At 44.5% G+C, this 25,299-nt stretch overlaps 1 protein-coding gene across 2 annotated transcripts in view; it reads left to right on the forward strand.

Moving 5' to 3' along the window:
• LOC143764769 (netrin-1-like) overlaps positions 1-25,299 on the forward strand; it is a 555,816-nt gene that overhangs the window by 364,539 nt on the left and 165,978 nt on the right. For both annotated transcript variants that reach the window (XM_077250713.1, XM_077250714.1), the window contains exon 2: positions 3,777-4,801. In XM_077250713.1, the coding sequence (XP_077106828.1) occupies positions 3,808-4,801 (994 nt within the window). In that variant the 5' untranslated portion in view covers positions 3,777-3,807. The remainder of the gene's footprint in view (positions 1-3,776; positions 4,802-25,299) is intronic.

Raw genomic sequence — 25,299 nt, forward strand, 5'->3', positions numbered from 1 at the left:
TTTTGTGTGAAAAAAAGTTAAATGTTCATTTTTATTTAAACATTCCAAAAATTCCTGTGAAACACCTGAAGGGTTAATAAACTTTTTGAATGTGGTTTTGAGCACCTTGAGGGGTGCAGTTTTTAGAATGGTGTCACACTTGGTTATTTTCTGTCATATAGACCCCTCAAAATGACTTCAAATGAGATGTGGTCCCTAAAAAAAAATGGTGTTGTAAAAATGAGAAATTGCTGGTCAACTTTTAACCCTTATAACTCCCTAACAACAAAAAATTTTGGTTCCAAAATTGTGCTGATGTAAAGTAGACATGTGGAAAATGTTACTTATTAAGTATTTTGTGTGACATATTTCTGTGATTTAAGGGCATAAAAATTCAAAGTTGGAAAATTGCTAAATTTTCAAAATTTCCGCCAAATTTCTGTTTTTTTCTCAAATAAACGCAAGTTATATCAAATAACTTTTACCACTATCATGAAGTACAATATGTCACGAGAAAACAATGTCAGAATCGCCAAGATCAGTTGAAGCGCTCCAGAGTTATAACCTCATAAAGGGACAGTGGTCAGAATTGTAAAAATTGGCCTGGTCATTAACGTGCAAACCACCCTTGGGGGTGAAGGGGTTAAACCCTCATTTGTAGCTTTCAAAGCTTGAAGTGGTAATAAGTGCTCAAAAATGCTGAAGATATGCTCAAGTCATTTTACCATTGAATTGTATATTTTTAGCATTTTTAAGTGCTTTTTCAGAAGGATTTCAAAGTGGATATGCATGAAAATGACATCATGTGCTCATACCCTAAGAGTTAATTTAATGGAACTGCTTTTCTTTTAGGATGCAGTGAACATTACTTTCTTTTTTTTATTTCAAGGAGTTCAAAACTTATAGGGTCAGATTTACTAACTACAATACACCACAATTTTCTCTTAAAAGTTTGCCAGAAATGAGAGGTACATTCTATGTTACTAAAAGCAAGGAAAAGGAAAACAGGTCATAAACTAGGCCTCAATAGAAAAAAATGAAAACTAATCAGAAAAATGGATATTAAATTTATAAATGTTTAATAATTACATACAGCACACATATAGTGATCTTTAATAATCACATATAGTATACAAATAGTACTTTTTGGTTTCCCAGCTCCTGATAGTATTTATACATTCAGGACTTTCTGAGGGTATATGCAAAAACCTGTGGCTAATGGGCAGTGGCTAGCAGAGTATGACTTAAAACATGTTGTGGCCTAAAAAGATGTCAAAAAGTAAACCAACTAATAGCAAATGTAAAGTTAGACTCATATAAAACAGAACTTTTATAATCTTTTTGTACCTTTAAAAAATATAATACAATGAAACTCAACTCATGCCAATCCCATGATAAGAGATGCATCTCTGTTCTTCCTTCCTGCAGTCAGTTCTGGGCAGGCAACTCAATGATGTGTTATTATCGTGCTGTCTAATGTTTGGCAGGCTACAGACCTTAAGCAGTTTGTGGCTTGTCAGATTATGTGGTGGAGCAGGGAGCCGACAGCTCCTTGCTCTGCAACTGTTTTCAACTTTATCTGCAATACAAGAATGTAGATAGTGTTGAAATCAAGGTCTTTTGGGGCACCTTTTCGGGCAGGCTCCCTCCACTCCAAGTATGAATTGTGTTGTGACCTCCGTGACCACGATTGTTACACCACTGTTTATGCGTCTCTCAGACAAGGCAGGATAGCCAAGCTGAGAAATTGCCTTTAAAGTTGGTTCCAGGTCTGTTACGCTGGATGGAGAGCATGACATAAACTGAGCAGAAGTTATATCTTTCTAGCATCAGAATGAAGCAAAAACAATCTATTGTGCAAAGAATTTAATGGCTAATGTATACTCATGAAACGTGTTTAGAATGTGGATCTATCTATATATCAGCATTTAAATGAGGCTTACATTAAATTAATAATGTATATAATGTGGGAATGTATTTTAAATAGGGGAGCAGCAGCTTTGTGGAATTTGGTGTTCTAGTAATTGCTGCCATGTTAGGTGTTAGAATACTTTTCAGCTAACCGATAAAGCTAATCTGATACAAGTAAATTATTTATGTTATAAAATATTCATATTTATTCAGCAAATTGGTAATTATATTTTTAGGGATTATATATTGACAATAAATAGTGTAAGAAAATATTCTAATTTATACATTTTGGCAAAAAAGTGTGAGCTATAACTACAGTTCCAGGTACTAAGCCCAATATAGCACATCTTCTGTTATTATCTGTATTATTATCATGTTATAATTAAAGTATTCCTTTCAAGTGCTGTCACATTGAATTAGTTTGACAGGAGGTCTGCCCTTCATGAGCAAAAGCGTCTTGCAGATCTGTTACAAGACAGGATCTCCTCCTGACATGGGTGTCACATAACATTATTGTGTTTGCAGAGTTTGGAACACTACTCCATAAGAATTCTCACACTAACAGTCCTTTAATTTTGGGCCAGTAAATTTCACACCAAAATGTGAAGATACACGTTATTTGTGCTTGAGAGGGATGTGAGAAAAAAAACAAAGCAAAATGGTGCAAAGAAAATTAGCTGTACAGACAATGGCATACAATTAGGAGTAAACTGGAAAAGACAGACAAACAATGTTCCAGGCATTTTCACAACGCCTTTAGAAAATAGGTAATTACATGTCATACATACTAATGACATTGGAAATGTATACATTTATCTTAATGAAAAGAGTGAAAATGAGTTGTTACATCTAAAAGGTTTGTAAAATGAAGACACATAACCAAATCGAAATCAGATGATTATATCAATGTTGGCAAAATTCTTTTGACAGATTTTGGGACTTTGATGCAACTCCAGATTTACATCTAATAGTCTGAGTTTTATCTTCAGCTTTATCTTAAATTTGTTAAAAATGTAATTCCTTTGTAGAACCAAATACATTGTAAAGAGTGTGCATCACATTGTTATAACAGATATTTAAAACAGTGATACAATTTTAAAGAATACGTAAAATACCAAGGCTTTAAAAGTATATGTAGAATACAAGTTTTTTATGAAGAAAAGGCCTCAAAGATATTGCTAAAGAATGTAAAAATGTTCAAAAAGATGCTAAAAACAACACATTTTGACTATCTTTCAGCTATTCTTTTTTTTTCTCTATTCGCTGCTCGTTGGAACTTTTTCAAGGAATTGTTCATAGCAAAGGTTTCTGGTGTTTGTGGTAGTGTATGTAGTGCTATTCTTGCAATAGAATGAACAATCCTTAATAGAGCCTATTATAATAATTGATTTTTTGACTCTAGATTAGGATAGATCTGTCACACAATAAAGACTTCCGTTATTAATGGAAGTTGTGGTGCTGATATGGCAGAGCCCAATATGTCATCAGCTTTTTAATTAGTTTAAATTAGTGGCAGATCAAAAACAATAGTACTGTGCATATACATCAGTAGCAGGCACTTTAGAGATGATTAGAACAGAAATTATTACGCCTCAGTAATTGCGCCCTTATGGCAGTTACAAATAGTTTCTCTTGTGGTTTCCCTGTGAAGATTCTTTTTAATGTTCATTTCAAGGGTGTAACCTTCCCTTGTGGTCTTAGGTCAGATTTTATAAATTGAAGGAAATGTTCAACGAGCTTATCTTGGAGTATCAAGTAGTTACCTTGTCATAGTTGCCCATGGTTTTAAGGATTTTCAATAGGATAGTGCAAATTATATATTGTATATAATTTCAAAATGCCAGTGTATACTTTTCAATATTTATACTGTATTTTTTTTCTCTAAGGTAATGTTTCCAAGATCTTGATTGCTCTGTCATGCCTCGAATTTTGTGGGGTTTAATTCCTTTTTATATCATCTCCTTGCTGTGCCCATTGCCGAAGGGTCAGGAGAATAATTCAAATAAAGCTACAACACACCGTGGGTCTCAGGATGGCCCATGCTATGATGCGAAACAAAGGCCAAAGTACTGTATCCCGGACTTTATCAATGTTGCTCTTGGAAAAGAGGTAATTACATCCAACACTTGTGGACGAATACCACAAAAACTCTGCTTTTTTTTGGATGCTACTAATGTGACGTCACGACGATGTCAATTATGTGATCAGAAGAAGACTGAAACTTCCTATCCACCATCATACATGACAGACACAGATGCCCAAACATGTTGGAGATCAGAAAGCGGTATCAAGTATCCACAGAATGTTTCACTGACTTTACGTCTTGGACGGAGATTTGAGCTAGTTTATGTTAGCTTACGTTTTTGTTCTCCTCGTCCTGACTCTATGGCAATCTATAAATCTATGGACCACGGAAAGACTTGGATCCCATTTCAATTTTACTCTAGTCATTGCCGTCGTGTTTATGACCAGGCAACCATCAGTTCTATTACAAAACCCATGCAGCATGAAGCTACCTGTACTGATTTTCAAACAGGAGTTAAACCCCTAACTAAAGGGCTTGTAGCTTTTATGCCATTAGCGGGTCGTCCTTCTGCCCGTAGATTTGAATACAGTCCTGTCCTACAAGATTGGGTAACAGCTACAGATATACGTGTGGTATTCAATCGACTTCATCACGGAAAGAAATTTGGAATTCGAAAAAAGACTGCTTTCTATGGTGTTTCTGAATTCCAGGTTGGAGGAAGATGTAAATGTAATGGTCATGCATCACGGTGTACAGCAAGTAAAGAAGGATTGATATGTGACTGCCAGCATAATACCATTGGCCCAGAATGTGATGCCTGCAAGCCTTTTTTTTATGACAGGCCTTGGCAAAGAGCAACACCAAGCAATGCACATGAGTGTGTGGGTAAGTTTATAAGTTATTGGAACTGTTATTGTCAAACTCACTAACAGTATTTGAAAAAATTGCATAATGATCTGTTCTTATAGTTTGTTTTGCTTTATTCTGCTTGTGAGACTTACACTTTGCAGATTCAGCTAAATTAATATTTGGCTGGTTGATATATAAAATCTTTTAATTTCAGTTAAAGAACTTTGCAAGATAATGAGGACCATTGACATGGGTTGGGTTGAAAACTTTAGTATTTTGGACAAAATATCAAATAATGTCTATATTTTTTTCATCTCCAGCAGGATGCGGCCAGGCCCTGTTGTGTTAGAATGAATTGGGTATCTGTTCATGTATGGTTGTTTTATTGAGTGCTAGGCAGCTGAACTAGAAGTACAGGTGAGAAAAATAGGATATAAGAATAGTGTACTAAAAGCATCTGTATGACTGGTACCCATACAAGTCCTGTCCATGTGAAACCGAGTTCTACTCAAATTTGACAAAAATCGGCATTTACCAAAATGCAGATTTTTTGTGCAGATGCAGATTATGCAGAATAATGGCAGATGGTTCTAAAAGACCATCAAGAGGTTAAAAAATGAAAACTATGCTCAACTTACTGCTCACCTCTACAGAGTCTGCACACGTCACTAGCCCCTGTGGCCATTGTCGAAATCTTCATATCTCGACAGGCGAGCTCTGAATCATCTTCTCAGACTAAGCTGGGATTTCTGTCTCTAATGAGGCACTAGATAGTCCTGTGCATGTGCATGTACAGCAGGGCTGGTATCACCACCCAACACACCTGAGCAAGTTCCGGTGCCGGGACAAAAGGGGGCTCACTCATTGTTGGGGCCTTGGCTAGTCCCCTAGCAGCTGTGTAGGGCCATCTTTTTGGTGCCGTTTTACGGCTGTTACTTTAATTGACACGGCCATACACAGTGAACTGTGCGGCTGGGTCAACTTGCAGTGACGCTGCCGGGCTGACACACAAGCACAATTAAATGCGCATTGCTGGCCCGGCCACTTCACTACTAGCAGACACAGCCACATAGTGCACTGTGCACGCTGCGGTCATGTCAAAATGATGGTTGTCAATCAGTGTGTTCTGCACAGCCACATGTCAGAAGATCTGGATGGGAGACAAGCTGGGGAAGATTAGCGAGGCTGTTGCCAGTTTCCCTAGGTTATACATTTTTCTAATGCGTGTGTGTGCATGTATAATGTGGATATCTTTGCATGTCAATGTGAATAGCTGTGTATGTTTTTGTCTGTTTATATATTTTTTTAAGACTATGTCTTCAAATATGTATATGCACTTATGCCTGTTGAGGAACTGACTCTAGGGACCCACCCTACAGCTATTTGTAAATACCTGTTAGCCGCTATTCCCGTTAGAGTGGAGCATCGACTGTAAAACACAGGAGGCAACTGTACATCTACTGTGCGCATGCCATCACTGGGATGTACAATTAAGGTAGTTTACATTAAAGTTGCCTTTTGGTGAAAACCAATTATCACTGATTCACGTTAGGTAGGTGACAATTTATTGATCTGTGGAACCAAACCATTGGAAACCACAGTGATCAGAAGAAAGGGGAAATTTTATAGCAATTTTATCCCCATTTTAACCCCTTCACTTCGAAGCCTGTTTTCACCTTCCTGCCCAGGCCCATTTTTACAATTCTGACCACTGTCATTTTATTAGGTCATAACTCTGGAACGCTTCTATGGATCTCACTGATTCCGAGAATGTTTTCTTATGACATATTGTACTTGTTAATAGTGGGAAACATTTCTTTGATATGACTTTGTGAAAAAAAGGAAATTTGGCGAAAATTTTGCAATTTTCAAACTTTTGATTTTTATGCCCTTAAGTCAGAGAGTCATATCACACAAAATAGTTAATAAATAATATTTCCCACGTGTCTACATCAGCACAATTTTTGAAACATATTTTTTTTGTTAGGAAGTTATAAGGGTTAAAAGTTGACCAGCAGTTTCTAATTTTTACAACAAAATTTGCAAAACCATTTTTTTAGGTACCACATCACATTTGAAGTGATTTTGAGGGGCCTATATGACAGAAAATACCCAAAAGTGACAACATTATAAAAACTGCACTTCTCAAGGTGCTCAAAACCACATTCAAGAAGTTTATTATCCTTTCAGGTGATTCACAGGAATTTTTGGAATGTCGAAGGAAAAAATAAACATTTAGTTTTCTTTCACAAAAATGTTCCTTTCAGCCTATTATTTTACTTTTGCAAGGGTAACAGGAGAAAATGGACCATAAAATGTGTTGTGATATTTCTCCTGAGCATGCCGATACCCCATATGTTTTGGAAATCTACTGTTTGTGCACACTGCAGGGCTCGGAAGGGAAGGAATGCCATTTCACTTTTTGAAAATAAAATTTGCTGGAATAATTAGCAGATGCCATGTCACTAGTGTTGAGCATTCCGATACCGCAAGTATCGGGTATCGGCCAATACTTGCGGTATCGGAATTCCGATACCGAGATCCGATACTTTTGTGGTATTGGGAATCGGTATCGGGATTAATATCAATGTGTAAAAGAAAGAATTAAAATAAAAAATAGGGATATACTCACCTCTCCGGCGGCCCCTGGAATTTACCGCCGTAACCGGCAGCCGTTGTACCTAAGAATGCGCGCTTGAAGGGGCTTAGATGACGTCACGGCGCTCTGATTGGTCCGTAGCAGTCGCGTGACCGCTACGCGACCAATCACAAAGCCGTGACGTCACCTAAGGTGTTTCAAGCGCTTGAAAGACCTTAGGTGACGTCACGGCTTTGTGATTGGTCGCGTAGCGGTCACGCGACCGCTACGCGACCAATCAGAAGCTGCGGACGTCTTCTAAGGTATTTCAAGCGCTTGAAAGACCTTAGGTGATGTCACGGCTTTGTGATTGGTCGTGTAGCGGTCACGCGACCGCTACGGACCAATCAGAGTGCCGTGACGTCATCTAAGGCCCTTCAAGCGCGCATTCTTAGGTACAACGGCTCCCGGTTACGGCGGTAAAGTCCAGGGCGCGTCAGAGGGTGAGTATATCCCTATTTTTTATTTTAATTCTTTCTTTTACACATTGATATGGATCCCAGGGCCTGAAGGAGAGTTTCCTCTCTGTTGTGAATTTGCTTTTTGCTCCCTCTAGTGGTTACTAGTTTTTTGACTCTGGTTTTTCTGTCATTCCTTTTATCCGCACCTGGGTCGTTAGTTAGGGGTGTTGCTATATAAGCTCCCTAGACCTTCAGTTCAATGCCTGGCAACGTAGTTATCAGAGCTAGTCTGCTGTGCTCTTGTCTACTGATCCTGGTTCCAGTTATATCAGCTAAGTCTGCATTTTGCTTTTTGCTATTTGTTTTGGTTTTGTATTTTTGTCCAGCTTGTTCCAAATCTATATCCTGACCTTTGCTGGAAGCTCTAGGGGGCTGGTGTTCTCCCCCCGGACCGTTAGACGGTTCGGGGGTTCCTGAATTTCCAGTGTGGATTTTGATAGGGTTTTTGTTGACCATATAAGTTACCTTTCTTTATTCTGCTATCAGTAAGCGGGCCTCTCTGTGCTAAACCTGGTTCATTTCTGTGTTTGTCATTTCCTCTTACCTCACCGTTATTATTTGTGGGGGGCTTCTATCCAGCTTTGGGGTCCCCTTCTCTGGAGGCAAGAAAGGTCTTTTATTTTCCTCTACTAGGGGTAGCTAGATTCTCCGGCTGGCGCGTGTCATCTAGAATCAACGTAGGAATGATCCCCGGCTACTTCTAGTGTTGGCGTTAGGAGTAGATATATGGTCAACCCAGTTACCACTGCCCTATGAGCTGAATTTTTGTATTCTGCAGACTTCCACGTTCCTCTGAGACCCTCGCCATTGGGGTCATAACAGTTTGCCAGGCCAGTATTAAATGTTTAATGCATTGCAGAAGAGGGATTATAAGAAAGAAGATTCTGAGTTTTTTTTTTTTTTTTTTCTTTCTTCTTCCCCTTTACCTCAGAGTGGCTATGCTTGCTGCAGACATGAATGTCCAGACCTTGATTACAAGTGTGGACCAGCTGGCTACTCGTGTGCAGGGCATACAAGACTATGTTATCAGAAATCCTAGGTCAGAACCTAAAATACCGATTCCTGAACTATTTTCCGGAGACAGGTTTAAGTTTAGGAATTTTGTGAATAATTGTAAATTGTTTTTGTCCCTGAGACCCTGTTCATCTGGAGACTCTGCTCAGCAAGTAAAAATAGTTATTTCGTTCTTACGGGGCGACCCTCAGGATTGGGCTTTTTCGCTGGCGCCAGGAGATCCGGCATTGGCTGATATTGATGCGTTTTTTCTGGCGCTCGGTTTACTTTATGAGGAACCCAATCTTGAGATTCAGGCAGAAAAGGCCTTGCTGGCTATGTCTCAGGGGCAGGACGAGGCTGAAGTGTATTGCCAAAAATTTCGGAAATGGTCCGTGCTGACACATTGGAACGAGTGTGCACTGGCCGCTAATTTTAGAAATGGCCTTTCTGAAGCCATTAAGAATGTTATGGTGGGTTTTCCCATTCCCACAGGTCTCAATGATACTATGGCACTGGCTATTCAAATTGACCGGTGGTTGCGGGAGCGCAAAACCGCAAATTCCCTCATGGTGTTGTCTGAACAGACACCTAATTCGGTGCAATGTGATAGAAAAACCGCAAATTCCCTCATGGTGTTGTCTGAACAGACACCTGATTTAATGCAATGTGATAGAATCCTGACTAGAAATGAGCGGAAAATTCATAGACGCCGGAATGGCTTGTGCTACTACTGTGGTGATTCTACACATGTTATCTCAGCATGCTCTAAACGTATAGCTAAGGTTGTTAGTCCTGTCACCGTTGGTAATTTGCAACCTAAATTTATTCTGTCTGTAACTTTGATTTGCTCACTGTCGTCTTATCCTGTCATGGCGTTTGTAGATTCAGGTGCTGCCCTGAGTCTTATGGATCTGTCATTTGCTAAGCACTGTGGTTTTACTCTTGAACCATTAGAAAATCCTATTCCTCTTAGGGGTATTGATGCTACGCCATTGGCAGCAAATAAACCGCAGTATTGGACACAGGTTACCATGTGCATGACTCCTGAACACCGCGAGGTGATACGTTTCCTGGTTTTACATAAAATGCATGATTTGGTTGTTTTAGGGCTGACATGGTTACAGACCCATAATCCAGTCCTGGACTGGAAGGCTATGTCAGTCTCAAGTTGGGGCTGTCGTGGTATTCATGGGGATTCCCTGCCTGTGTCTATTGCTTCTTCTACGCCTTCGGAAGTTCCGGAGTATTTGTCTGATTATCAGGATGTCTTCAGTGAGTCTGAGTCCAGTGCACTGCCTCCTCATAGGGACTGTGACTGTGCTATAGATTTGATCCCAGGCAGTAAATTTCCTAAGGGAAGACTGTTTAATCTGTCGGTACCTGAACATACCGCTATGCGTTCATATATCAAGGAGTCTCTGGAGAAAGGACATATTCGTCCGTCTTCTTCCCCCCTTGGTGCGGGATTCTTTTTTGTGGCAAAAAAGGACGGATCTTTGAGACCTTGTATTGATTATCGGCTTTTAAATAAGATCACTGTCAAATTTCAGTATCCTTTACCGCTGTTGTCTGACTTGTTTGCCCGGATTAAAGGTGCCAAGTGGTTCACCAAGATAGACCTTCGTGGTGCGTACAACCTTGTGCGCATTAAGCAAGGTGATGAATGGAAAACCGCATTCAATACGCCCGAAGGTCATTTTGAGTACTTGGTGATGCCTTTTGGGCTCTCCAATGCGCCTTCAGTTTTTCAGTCCTTTATGCATGACATTTTCCGGAAGTATCTGGATAAATTTTTGATTGTTTATCTGGATGATATTTTGGTTTTTTCTGATGATTGGGATTCGCATGTGGAGCAGGTCAGGTTGGTCTTTAAAATTTTGCGTGAAAATTCTTTGTTTGTCAAGGGCTTAAAGTGTCTCTTTGGTGTACAGAAGGTTCCCTTTTTGGGGTTCATTTTTTCCCCTTCTGCTGTGGAGATGGACCCAGTCAAGGTCCGAGCTATTCTTGATTGGACTCAGCCCTCGTCGGTTAAGAGTCTTCAGAAGTTCTTGGGTTTCGCTAACTTCTACCGTCGTTTTATCGCTAATTTTTCTAGCATTGTGAAACCTTTGACGGATATGACCAAGAAGGGCTCCGATGTAGCTAACTGGGCTCCTGCTGCCGTGGAGGCTTTCCAGGAGTTGAAGCGCCGGTTTACTTCGGCGCCTGTTTTGTGCCAGCCCGATGTCTCACTTCCCTTTCAGGTTGAGGTGGATGCTTCAGAGATTGGAGCAGGGGCCGTTTTGTCGCAGAGAGGCCCTGGTTGCTCTGTTATGAAACCTTGTGCCTTTTTCTCCAGGAAGTTTTCGCCTGCCGAGCGAAATTATGATGTGGGCAATCGGGAGTTGTTGGCCATGAAATGGGCATTTGAGGAGTGGCGTCATTGGCTCGAGGGTGCTAAGCATCGTGTGGTGGTCTTGACTGATCACAAAAATCTGATGTATCTCGAGTCTGCTAAACGCCTTAATCCGAGACAGGCCCGCTGGTCATTGTTTTTCTCCCGCTTTGATTTTGTTGTCTCGTATTTACCAGGTTCAAAGAATGTGAAGGCCGATGCTCTTTCTAGGAGCTTTGTGCCTGATGCTCCTGGAGTCGCTGATCCTGTTGGTATTCTTAAAGATGGAGTTATCTTGTCAGCTATTTCTCCGGATCTGCGACGTGTGTTGCAGAGATTTCAGGCTGATAGGCCTGAGTCTTGTCCACCTGACAGACTGTTTGTCCCGGATAAATGGACCAGCAGAGTCATTTCCGAGGTTCATTCCTCGGTGTTGGCAGGTCACCCGGGAATTTTTGGCACCAGAGATCTGGTGGCCAGGTCCTTTTGGTGGCCTTCCTTGTCAAGGGATGTGCGGTCATTTGTGCAGTCCTGTGGGACTTGTGCTCGAGCTAAGCCTTGCTGTTCTCGTGCCAGCGGTTTGCTCTTGCCCTTGCCTGTCCCGAAGAGACCTTGGACACATATCTCCATGGATTTCATTTCTGATCTTCCGCTATCTCAGGGCATGTCCGTTATCTGGGTGATATGTGATCGCTTCTCCAAGATGGTCCATTTGGTTCCTTTGCCTAAGCTGCCTTCCTCTTCCGATCTGGTTCCTGTGTTTTTCCAGAACGTGGTTCGTTTGCATGGCATCCCTGAGAATATTGTGTCAGACAGAGGATCCCAGTTCGTTTCCAGGTTCTGGCGATCCTTTTGTAGTAGGATGGGCATTGATTTGTCGTTTTCGTCTGCTTTCCATCCTCAGACTAATGGACAGACGGAGCGAACCAATCAGACTTTGGAGGCTTATTTGAGGTGTTTTGTCTCTGCTGATCAGGACGATTGGGTGACATTCTTGCCGTTGGCTGAGTTTGCCCTTAATAATCGGGCTAGTTCCGCCACCTTGGTTTCGCCTTTTTTCTGCAACTCTGGTTTCCATCCTCGCTTTTCTTCGGGTCATGTGGAGCCTTCTGACTGTCCTGGGGTGGATTCTGTGGTAGATAGGTTGCAGCGGATTTGGAATCATGTGGTGGACAACTTGAAGTTGTCACAGGAGAGGGCTCAGCGCTTTGCCAACCGCCGCCGCGGTGTGGGTCCCCGACTACGCGTTGGGGATTTGGTATGGCTTTCTTCCCGCTTTGATCCTATGAAGGTCTCCTCTCCCAAGTTTAAGCCTCGTTTTATTGGGCCTTACAAGATATTGGAAATCCTTAATCCGGTATCTTTTCGTCTGGATCTTCCTGTGTCGTTTGCTATTCACAATGTATTTCATAGGTCCTTGTTGCGGCGGTACATTGTGCCTGTAGTTCCTTCTGCTGAGCCTCCTGCTCCGGTGTTGGTTGAGGGCGAGTTGGAGTACGTGGTGGAGAAGATCTTGGATTCTCGCCTCTCCAGGCGGAGGCTTCAGTACCTGGTCAAGTGGAAGGGCTATGGTCAGGAGGATAATTCCTGGGTGGTCGCCTCTGATGTTCATGCGGCCGATTTAGTTCGTGCCTTTCATGCCGCTCATCCTGATCGCCCTGGTGGTCGTGGTGAGGGTTCGGTGACCCCTCACTAAGGGGGGGGTACTGTTGTGAATTTGCTTTTTGCTCCCTCTAGTGGTTACTAGTTTTTTGACTCTGGTTTCTCTGTCATTCCTTTTATCCGCACCTGGGTCGTTAGTTAGGGGTGTTGCTATATAAGCTCCCTAGACCTTCAGTTCAATGCCTGGCAACGTAGTTATCAGAGCTAGTCTGCTGTGCTCTTGTCTACTGATCCTGGTTCCAGTTATATCAGCTAAGTCTGCATTTTGCTTTTTGCTATTTGTTTTGGTTTTGTATTTTTGTCCAGCTTGTTCCAAATCTATATCCTGACCTTTGCTGGAAGCTCTAGGGGGCTGGTGTTCTCCCCCCGGACCGTTAGACGGTTCGGGGGTTCCTGAATTTCCAGTGTGGATTTTGATAGGGTTTTTGTTGACCATATAAGTTACCTTTCTTTATTCTGCTATCAGTAAGCGGGCCTCTCTGTGCTAAACCTGGTTCATTTCTGTGTTTGTCATTTCCTCTTACCTCACCGTTATTATTTCTGGGGGGCTTCTATCCAGCTTTGGGGTCCCCTTCTCTGGAGGCAAGAAAGGTCTTTTATTTTCCTCTACTAGGGGTAGCTAGATTCTCCGGCTGGCGCGTGTCATCTAGAATCAACGTAGGAATGATCCCCGGCTACTTCTAGTGTTGGCGTTAGGAGTAGATATATGGTCAACCCAGTTACCACTGCCCTATGAGCTGAATTTTTGTATTCTGCAGACTTCCACGTTCCTCTGAGACCCTCGCCATTGGGGTCATAACACCTCTCCTTCAGACCCTGGGAACCATACAGGATACCGTCCGATACTTGGTGTCCCATTGACTTGTATTGGTATCGGGTATTGGTATCGGATTAGATCCGATACTTTGCCGGTATCGGCCGATACTTTCTGATACCGATACTTTTAAGTATCGGACGGTATCACTCAACACTACATGTCACATATGGAGCAAAAAAAAACCAGTACACAGGCAGAGATGCTTGCCTGCTCAGGGCCTCCAAACAATTGCACTAACCAAGGTGCAGCGAACCCAAATTAAGATGGCAGATACACAGGTGCAATAATACCGATAAGGCAGCCAGCCTACAATCAGGGATTGGCCGCTTGGTACACCTGTGCAAACAAATAATCTGTATGTGGCGTGTTCACACAGAAATGCAGAGCATGTGTTTCAAAGCCTATTAATGATGCTATATAGCGGGCTAACCATAATGCATCCTGTGTGAACAGAGGCCACAGTTTACAAAGCCATCTAGGGCCCAGCTGCACCCTGAAAAAATATATAACGTGCACAAAAACATAACAATGTATGCAAGGTATTGGTTGATATTATGGCCACAATACTTAAGCTGGCAACCCACGTCAAGGGTCTGTCAGGACTCTGAACATATTTTATTACCTTTTTGTGCATTACTGCCCTTTTCCAAGATGGCGTCTTTGGTCTCAGGTACACTGTGTCTTCCTGCTATAAAACTCCAACCCAGCCTTCAGTCTGTGCTAGAGTATTCTGCCTTGCATCCAGCTCCTGACCTCTGGTGACTCCCTGGCTATATACCTGCTCCTGTGAACCTGTGTGGTGATCCTGCTACTCTGCTCTGAGTTCCTGCTGCATACACCAGTTCCAGTAATCCTCCTTCATTTGCTGCTCGTGTTTGCTTCCATCTGCATTTGCTGGACATGTAAGCTGTTTCTGCTCTGCAAGAACCTGAGACTATTACCCAGACCTTCCTGGTTGAGCTAAGATATTATTTGAACTGCCTCATAAGCATATCTATCTGTGTTGTGGACTAAGCAAGGACTTATACGTGTCAATATATCCTCAAGAATAATTGTGCTTCATAGACTTTCTGCGTGATTGCATTTTCCTCTGAAGTTTCCTATAGACTGCTGAGCTGCATTTGATATTTGCACCAAGTGTTGTGGACTTGAGTTTCTCTCTGCACCTGTTTGAATCACCGTGTGATAATATAGACTTTACCACTTATAAAACTGTGTCCTGTAGTTGTCTTGTTCCACGCAAAGAGTCTCCTGAGTTATCCCCTATAATCATTACAGGATACTCTAGCCTAAAAAAAGGAGACTGCTGGAACAATGACTGCAGAAAGCACACTAGAGCAGGTGTTTTCCATAATTAGATCACTGCAGAAAGATGTGGAAGGTCTGCAAAAGAAGTTTGGAAGCTTTGAACTCAATCAGCAAGTGTTTGGACAGACTTTGCAGGACTTAAGCACCCGCATGGCAGCCCAGGAAAACAAACTTGCTGGCATAGAGTCCCAGTATGGACGGGCTTTTCAGGACATAAGCACGCAAATAGCTGCACAAGCAACTTTTCCCTCTGGGCAACCACCACCAGCTAGCCCACCTAAGTTGCCCCATTCAGATTTAATGGTGATCGCGACAAATTTCTTGGCTTTGTGAATCAATGTATGCTATATTTTGATGTGCATGCTGACCTTTTTCCTAATGATAGATCCAAAGTATTGTGTGTAATAATGCTGCTGACCGCACGAGCGCTTGCCTGGGCGAATCCGATGATTGAGTCTCGTAACCCACGGTTAAATAACTTGGATGATTTCTTGGCTGCTATGCCATTAATGTTTGATGATCCTAATTGCCGTCCACCCGCTGAATCTGCTTTATTGTCTTTATACCAGGCAAAACGTTCTGTTATTGATAGTGTTGAGCATTCCGATACCGCAAGTATCGGGTATCGGCCGATACTTGCGGTATCGGAATTCCGATACCGAGTTCCGATACTTTTGTGGTATCGGGAATCGGTATCGGAACCATATTCATGTGTAAAATAAAGAATTAAAATAAAAAATATGGATATACTCACGTCTCCGGTGGCCCTTGGATCTTACCGCTGTAACCGGGAGCCTCCGTTCCTAAGAATGAGCGCGTGAAGGGCCTTCGATGACGTCGCGGCTTCTGATTGGTCGCGTGAACGATCATGTGACTGCTCACGCGACCAATCAGAAGCCGCGACGTCAGCCGCGATGTCATCGAAGGTCCTTCACGGGCTCATTCTTAGGAACGGAGGCTCCCGGTTACAGCGGTAAGGTCCAGGGGCCGCCGGAGAGGTGAGTATATCCATATATATCCATATACTCACCTCTCTGGCGGCCCCTGGACCTTACCGCTGTAACCGGGAGCCTCCGTTCCTAAAAATGAGCCCGTGAAGGACCTTCGATGACATCGCGGCTGACGTCGCGGCTTCTGATTGGTCGCCTGAGCGGTCACATGAGCGGTCACGCGACCAATCAGAAGCCGCGACGTCATCGAAGGCCCTTCACGTGCTCATTCTTAGGAACGGAGGCTCCCGGTTACAGCGGTAAGATCCAGGGGCCACCGGAGAGGTGAGTATATCCATATTTTTTATTTTAATTCTTTATTTTACACATGAATATGGATCCCAGGGCCTGAAGGAGAGTTTCCTCTCCTTCAGACCCTGGGAACCATTCCAATACTTTGCGTCCCATTGAAATGCATTGGTATCGGGTATCGGTATCGGCGATATCCGATATTTTTCGGGAATCGGCCGATACTATCCGATACCGATACTTTCAAGTATCGGACGGTATCGCTCAACACTAGTTATTGAGTATGCTACTAAATTCAGGAGATTAGCGGTTGATACCAATTGGGACAGTTATGCACAATTGCCTATTTTTAAAAGGTGTCTGTCTAGTATTGTAAAAGATGAACTAGCTTGCTCTGAGTCACCACAAGAGCTATAGACATTTATACAGCATTGTGTGCCCATAGACATTGACATTCGCCTTACTGAGCGTAGGCAGGAGAAGTTTGCTGCATATAACCGTATTTCTAACATTTACCTTCCAAAGAGCCTGCAGGTAAAACATCTCGGGAGGTGGAGGAGGTGCCCATGCAAATTGATTCCATTCAGAGGCATGAGATCAATGAGTGCCGGGAGCATTGCCTTCGTGAAAGTATATGATTCTACTGTGGCCAGTCTGACCACTTCTTGATCAATTGTCCTAAGTGTCCTAGACAGCCTAACAAGGTGCTAGCAGCAGTAGGGGAGTATGACAACTGTGATGATGAATCTGACATCTCTGAATGTAGCCTGCCTTTAAACGCTGTATTCCATTCACTTTCTATGACTTCACCCCCAAGGAGCTTAAGGAAAAGAACTCTCACTGTTCTCTTCCTATTAAGATACTGTGTTCAGGACAGTGGATTTCCAGTGCAGCTATGATTGACTCTGGTGCAGGTGGCAATTTCATGGATATCGCATTTGCCAAGGAACATGGTATTGAAATTCAGCAAAGAGCCTCTCTAATTACCACTGAAACAGTGGATGGGTCACCTTTAATCTCTGGGCCTGTGGATCAGGAGACCGTACCCCTTGAAATTTTGTTGGAGCCTAGTCATCAGGAGCAACTTTCTTTCTTGCTAATTTCTTCTCCTCATTTTCCTGTGATTTTAGGCATTCCTTGGTTGCGTTCTCAGAACCCAATTATCAACTGGGAGACCAAGGAGATTATCTTCCCAACAAGGAGCAACTCAGCGTTAACAGAAGCTGTCCCTGAGTCCACGGCTACGGAACCACATGTACAGGTATTTTCTTTACCTCCAGCATATAAAGAGTTCTCTGACATCTGTGACAAGAAGAATGCAGATCAGCTTCCTTTACACAGGCATTATGACTGTCCCATTGAGTTGCTTCCTGGGGCAGCTATTCCTTTTGGTAACGTATACCTTTTGGCGGCACCTGAGCTTTAAGCCTTAAAGGAGTATATTGATGAAAATCTGGCCAAAGGCTTCATACGTCCTTCTTCCTCACCAGCAGTGGCACCTATTTTTTTGTAAAGAATAAGTATGGAATCCCGAGACCCTGTGTTGACTATCAGGAACTCAATAAGGTAACCGTACAAAACCGTTACCCTTTGCCTCTGATTCCCGAATTACTGGAAAGAGTCTGCCATGCTAAGGTGTTCTCTAAGCTGGATCTTCGTGGGGCTTATAATTTGGTGCGTATTCATCCAGGGGATGAGTGGAAGACAGCATTCTCATGCCGGTATGGACACTTTGAATCTCTTGTGATGCCCTCCGGCATCACAAGACTGACATTTTCAGTGATTTGTTGGACCAGTTTGTAGTGATCTATTTGGACGATATACTAATCTTTTCTGACTCTCTACAGGAACATGAAGAACATGTCAAAACTGTTTTAAGACATCTGAAAGAGAACCATCTGTATATTAAGATGGAGAAATGCGAGTTCCATCGTTCTCAGATACAGTTCTTAGGTTATATCATCTTTCCCCAGGGGCTGAACATGGAATCTGGTAAGATTCAGGCTATCCTTGACTGGCCGGTACCCAAGAACGTTAAGGAGGCCCAACGTTTTATTGGTTTTGCAAATTTCTACAGACGCTTCATTAGAAATTTTTCTGATATTGTCCGTCCCATTACTTCCTTGACAAAGAAGGAAAAGCCCTTTAAGTGGTCATCACAGGCTCATGAAACTTTTGATCGGCTTAAGATCGGTTTCACATCAGCACCGCTGTTGATACACCTAGATCCAACACTTTCTTTCATTGTGGAGGTGGACGCTTCTGATAATGCTTTGGGGGCTATTCTCTCCCAAAGAACTGGAGAGAAGGGTCTGCTACATCCTTGTGCTTTCTTTTCCCATAGACTAACCTCAGCAGAGAAGAATTACGACGTGGGAGACAAGGAATTGCTGGCTATTATTGCGGCTTTCAAAGAATGGAGGCATCATCGGCAAGGAGCTGCACAACAGATCATAGTGCTTACTGACCATCGCAATCTACTTTTCCTCAGATCCGCTAGATGTCTTTCTCCTCTTCAGGCTCGTTGGAACTTATTTTTAAATCAAATTAACTTTGTTATCTCGTACCGTCCAGGTTCTCGTAATAGGAAGGCTGATGCTTTATCTCGAATCCATGCTGCGAATTCCGTACCTGGAGCCCCGTCCAAGACCATTCTATCTGATGCCAATTTCATCGGAGTTATCCACGATCAGGACTTGTGGAAGGAGTGCAGGGAGGCCTATGAAGGTGATGTATTTCTGGCCAACCCACCTGTGGATATTAATCTTGTCTTTAAGGGTGGCATGTGGTTCAGAGATCGACGTATCTACGTCCCTGAGGCTGTCCGTCTGCAGATCCTCAAGTTGGTACATGACTCCAAGTTGGCTGGTCACAGGGGGTACAGAAGACACAAGAGTTCCTGAGCCGATTCTTCTGGTGGCTAACTTGCCTGAAGGATACAAAGGACTATGTTCTCTCTTGCGTTGTATGTGCTCGTTACAAGACTCCTCATGTGGCACCTACGGGTCTTCTACAACCATTACCTGTTCCGTCCCGCCCTTGGGGGTCTATATCAATGGACTTTATTGTGGAGCTGCCTACATCGGGGGGCATGAATACAATCATGGTGGTAGTTGATCGCCTGACTAAGCCTGCTCATTTGTTCCATGCACCGGCCTCCCCTCAGCTAAAGATACAGTGAACTTGGTTATACAGGATGTCTTTCGGTTGCATGGGGTTCCGAATGAGATCATCTCTGACCGTGGAGTACAGTTCACTTCAAGATTCTGGAAGGGGTTTTGCTCTGCACTCAATATTAATGTCTGTTTCTCTTCCGCTTACCATCCCCAGACAAATGGTCAGAGTGAGCGTACCAACCAGATGCTGGAACAATATCTAAGATGCTATGTCAGCCATCTCCAGGATGATTAGTTGGAGTTGCTGCCGTTAGCCGAATTTTCATATAACAATTCTCAGAGCGCCTCCACTAAATTTATACCTTTCTTTGCCAATCTGAGTTATCATCCGAGTGTCCTACCTAGGTCTCCAATTAATTCTCCGGTTCCGGCAGTGGAGGAAAGGCTGACTGCGATGAGGCAAAATCTGGAGGTTTTGAAGGAATTCCTGACCACAGCTCAAGAACGTTATAAGAGATCGGCTGATAGATTCCGTAAACCTGCACCCATGTTCAAGGGTGGAGATTCCGTGTGGTTAGCAACTAAGAATCTGAAGTTAAATGTTCCTTCACAAAAACTTGGACAAAAATTCATTGGCCCTTTCAAGATCAACGGTATTGTGAGCTCTGTGGCCTGCCGGCTAAAGCTGCCTAGGACTATGAAGGTATACCCAGTTTTTCATGTATCTTTACTAAAGCCTATATCTCCTAATACCTTCCAGGGACGTGTTGTGCCACCTCCACAGCCTGTGGTGATTGATGGGCAAGAACAATTTGTGGTGGAGGAAATTGTTGATTCCAGGATTCGCAGGAATCGGCTCCAATATCTGATAAGATGGCAGGGATATCCCCCTGAGGAAGACCCTCGGGAACCTGTGGAAAACATCAATGCCAAACAGAAGATTTCTCGTTTTCATCAGAGATTCCCTGAGAAACCAGGTCCAGGATCGTCCTGAGGCCGCTTCTAAGGAGGGAGTAATGTCAGGACTCTGAACATTTTTTATTACCTTTTTGTGCATTACTGCCCTTTTCCAAGATGGCGTCTTTGGTCTCATGTGCACTGTGTCTTCCTGCTATAAAACTCTACCCCAGCCTTCAGTCTGTGCTAGAGTATTCTGCCTTGCATCCAGCTCCTGACCTCTGGTGACTCCCTGGCTATATACCTGCTCCTGTGAACCTGTGTGGCGATCCTGCTACTCTGCTCTGAGTTCCTGCTGCATACACTGTTAGGGGTCGAGTTCCCACCTCTGCACAGGGGGAATCTTGGGCCATCTCCACTGCGGTCTCCCATTCTTCTTCTGCCACAGTGGAGCCTGCTCAGCGGAGACGTCGGTCCCAGCGTCTCGCTCAGTCTGACTCTGTACAAAGAGTTACTGCTGCTTTTCCTGCTTCTGCCATGGAAGTCAGTGCTGGGCAGCGGCAAGCAGACACTTCTGGGACTAAGTCCTGCTTTACTCGTTCTGAGCATGCCCAGAGTAAGATCTCTCAGTGAAGATCGAGGGTCACATGGTCAGATTCTGCAGCTAAGGCCATTAGTCCTTCAGGAAGGTCCTGTAGGTGCTCACGCTCTGTGGCAGCCTCTCATTGGTCCTTCTAGGAAGGTCCTGTATGTGCTGCAACTATTTAAGGCTTGCATGGCCGCACGGCCATGCGCTAGTATTGTTCTATGTTATATGAATTGCGCCAGTGTGGTCATGTGAGTTTGTGTTCAGGGACCCGGCTGAAATAAGCCCCTAGAATGCTGGCACCTCCGGCGAGGATATTTGGTGTGAATGTATTCAGGGACCTGGCTGAAATAAGCCCCTAGAATGCTGGCATCTCCGGCGAGGAGTTTGTGTGCATGCATGACCACTGACTGCTCTCAGTTGAGTAGTTAGCCTGTGCCACTGTGAAGTCTAACAGGGTGCAGTGCTTTGAGTTTCGGCTACTCTGTGAAGTAACAGGGTTAGCTCATACCGCCATATAGTTCCGCTGTTTACTAGCAGCAGGTTCACCTGCACGGTGGACCCCGGGCTGCGAACGCATCTATTATAATAAAACCTCTATATTTACTCGGTGCGTTACGCTAGCCTTAACATAATACTAGCGCCAGGGTCTGGCTAGTAAATGGCGGACATTCAGCAATTCTTGCGGTATATCCAGCAGCTGGAGGGTAGGTTGGCGGCTCTTGAGAGCTCAACCTCAGCTGTGGATGTTATCGCAGTAGCTGTACAGGCTGCTAGCGTGGCTGCAGCAACCTTGTCCACTGCCACCCCTGTTCCGACATTATCTCGCCTCCCGCTGCCAGAAACATTTTCTGGAGCTAGCAAATCTTGTAGTGGATTCGTGAGTCAGTGCTCTATTTACCTCGAGCTCCTGGCTGCACGTTTTCCCACAGAGCGGGCTAAGGTGGGATTTATGGTGTCTCTCTTGTCGGACAGTGCGTTGGAATGGGCTACGCCACTGTGGGAGCATGGCGATCATGTAGTGCAGAGTGCTCTGCTGTTCCTGAGCACTCTGAAACAGGTCTTTTTAGGACCTCGAGTCACCCATGACACGGCGCTCCAACTGCTGGCATTAACTCAGGGTGTGACCTTGCTCAGCCATTTTGCCGTCCACGTCCGTACTTTAGCTTCTGAGCTGGAATGGTCGGATAAAGCCCTTATCCCCATATTTTGGAGGGGGCTGGCTGATCACGTGAAGGACACTCTGGCCACCAGGGAGATTCCTGCCACACTGGAGGAGTTAATAACTGTCTCTACTCGTATTGACCTCCGTTTTAACGAGCGGAGGTTAGAGCGAGCCCAGTGTAGGCAGAGGTTTCGGCTGGCTCCCACCTTCGCCAAACCTCTGGAATCTCCAGTCCTGGTTCCTGAGTCACATGAGGCCATGGAAGTGTCACGAACGGGATCTAAGTCCCGGACCGCTTGTGCATTCAAGGTCTGTCATGTTTGCTAGCAGTCAGGACATCTTGCCACCAGATGTCCCCAGTGGTCGAGGAAACTTCAGCGTCTAGTGGTAGTAGGTGGAGGTACACTAGACACGGCGACATTTGCCTCCAAATTGTCCTTTAAGGGGACAATTATTATAGGCTCATCCTCCTACTCGGTAGAGCTCTGCGTGGATTCAGGGGTGGAGGGCAATTTTATGTCATCTGCCTTCGCCCAATGTCACGCAATACCCCTGGTTATGCTAGCTCAACCTGTAATGGTATGAGTGGTGAATGGGTCGACACTGCCCTCACAGATAACACACCAGACCATCCCTTTTACTCTGTCCATGTCGCCATCCCATCAGGAGATTATATCTCTGCTCGTCATTCCTGAGGGAATTGATGAGGTCCTGTTGGGGATACCTTTGCTACGGTACCACTCTCCTCATATCGAGTGGTCCTCAGGCAGAATTTTGGGATGGGGTGAATCTTGTGGGGGTAGGTGTCAGAGGGAGTGCATTCAGGTTGCTACTACAGAGGTACCCGCAGATATATTCTCTCTCCCCAAGCAATATTGGTCTTATGCGGACGTGTTCTCCAAAAAGGCGGCGGAGACCCTTCTGCCCCATCACCCCTATGACTGTCCTATTGACCTCTTGCCTGGTGCTGAGCTTCCCCGGGGTCGAGTCTATCCGTTATCTCTCCTGGAGATGGAGGCAATGTCTCAGTACATTCAAGAGAATCTGGCAAGAGGGTTCATCAGGAAGTCAGTGTCACCTGCTGGGGCTGGGTTCTTCTTCATGCAGAAGAAGAATGGGGAACTGCGTCCATGCATAGATTACAGGGGTCTTAACGCCATCACCGTTAAGAATAAGTATCCTTTTCCCTTGATATCTGAGCTCTTCGATAGGCTTCGGGAAGCAAGGATATTTAATAAATTAGATCTGCGGGGTGCTTACAACCTGATTCGCATCCGTGAGGGGGACGAATGGAAGACGGCTTTTAACACCAGAGATGGGCACTATGAATATCTGCTAATGCCCTTCGGGCTCTGTAATGCCCCAGCCATTTTCCAAGACTTTGTGAATGACATCTTCCGGGATATGCTCTCCACCTCGGTCGTAGTCTATCTAGATGATGTTCTCATCTACTCTCCAGATATTGACTCCCACCGGAGAGATGTTTGCAAAGTCTTCGACCTCCTATGGGCAAACTCCCTCTATGCCAAGTTGGAGAAGTGTATGTTCGAGCAGGAGTCCTTACCTTTCCTAGGCTATATCATCTCCGCCCAGGGATTGACTATGGATCCTGCCAAACTACAGGTTGTGATGGACTGGCAGGAACCCCATTCTCTTAAAGCGGTGCAGCGCTTTATGGGGTTCATTAATTATTATTGCCAGTTCATTCCGCACTTCTCAACTTTGGTAGCTCCCTTGGTTGCCCTCACCAAGAAGGGAGCAAATCCCAAATTGTGCTCTGAGGAGGTCTCCAAGGCTTTTAACTCCATAAAGTCTCACTTCGCTAGCGCTCCCATCCTACATCGCCCTGATGTAGATAAGCCTTTTATCATGGAGGTGGATGCCTCATCTGTTGGTGCTGGAGCAGTCCTCTTCCAAAAGGATGCTCAAGGTCGGAAGCATCCTTGCTTCTTCTTTTCTAAGACCTTTTCACCAGCAGAGAGGAATTATTCCATCGGGGACAGGGAGTTGCTAGCCATGAAGTTGGCTTTCTCGGAGTGGAGACATCTCTTGGAGGGAGCACGTTTTCCCTTCCAAGTCTTCACAGATCATAAAAATTTGGTGTACCTGCAGACAGCCCAGCGGTTAAATTCTCGCCAGGCCAGATGGTCCATGTTCTTCTCCCAGTTTCATTTCACCCTCCATTTTCTTTCTGGGGAGAAGAACATTCGTGCCGACGCTCTTTCTCGCTCCGTTGTGTCATCTGTGGAGGAGGAAAAGGAGCCTCGGATTATTGTCCCCACTGAGAGCCTGAGGACTGTGGCCCCAGTTTCGCTAGAGTCTGTGCCTCTGGGCAAGACTTTTGTACCATCCAGTTTGCGACCGGAGGTTCTCTCTTGGGCACACTCGTCCAGGGTGGGTGGACATTTTGGTTCCAAAAGGACATCTGAGTTACTGGCGAGGACATACTGGTGGCTGCATATGGCTCATGATGTCGCAGACTATGTTTGGGCGTGTGTCTCTTGCGTCAAGAACAAGTCCCCTCTGCAACGGCCAGCTGGGTTGCTTTACCCTCTGCCAGTGGCGGTCAGGCCCTGGGAGATGGTTGGGATGGATTTTGTGGTGGGCTTACCCAAGTCTCGTAACTGCACCATTATCTGGGTGATCACCGACCATTTTTCCAAAATGGTTCATTTGGTGCCTATTCCAAGGCTACCTTCTGCACGGGCTCGGGCAGCCTTGTTCATCAAGCATATCTTTCGCTTACACGGTATGCTGGACAAGATTGTCAGTGACCAGGGTCCCCAGTTTGCATCTCGATTCTGGAGGGAGTTTTGTTGTCTACTCAATATTGAGTTAAATCTCTCCTCGGCTTATCATCCCGAGACGAATGGGTTGGTTGAGAGAGCCAATCAGACTCTGGTCACTTATTTACAACATTTTGTTTCTGCCAGGCAGGATGACTGGGCATCCTTGTTACCGTGGGCTGAGTTTGCCCTTAACGCTGTAGCCGACTCCACCAGTCAGACTCCTTTCCTCCTTAATTACGGCCAACATCCGCGGGTTCCTGTGCCTATGCCCGTGTCCCCTGCTGACTCTAGGGTGGCAGACTGGGCAGTGGAGGCACAGGACATTTGGGACCACACTCAGGATGCCATCCAGGCCTCCAAGGAGAGAATGAGGTCCTCTGCCAATGCACATCGGCGCCCTGCCCCGACCTTTGCTCCTGGCGACTTAGTGTGGCTCTCCGCTCGTAACATCAGGCTGCGTGTTGAGTCCACTAAATTTGCACCTCGC

The sequence above is a fragment of the Ranitomeya variabilis genome, chromosome 4 (genome assembly GCF_051348905.1).
Source record: "Ranitomeya variabilis isolate aRanVar5 chromosome 4, aRanVar5.hap1, whole genome shotgun sequence".
Taxonomy (NCBI): Eukaryota; Metazoa; Chordata; class Amphibia; order Anura; family Dendrobatidae; genus Ranitomeya; species Ranitomeya variabilis.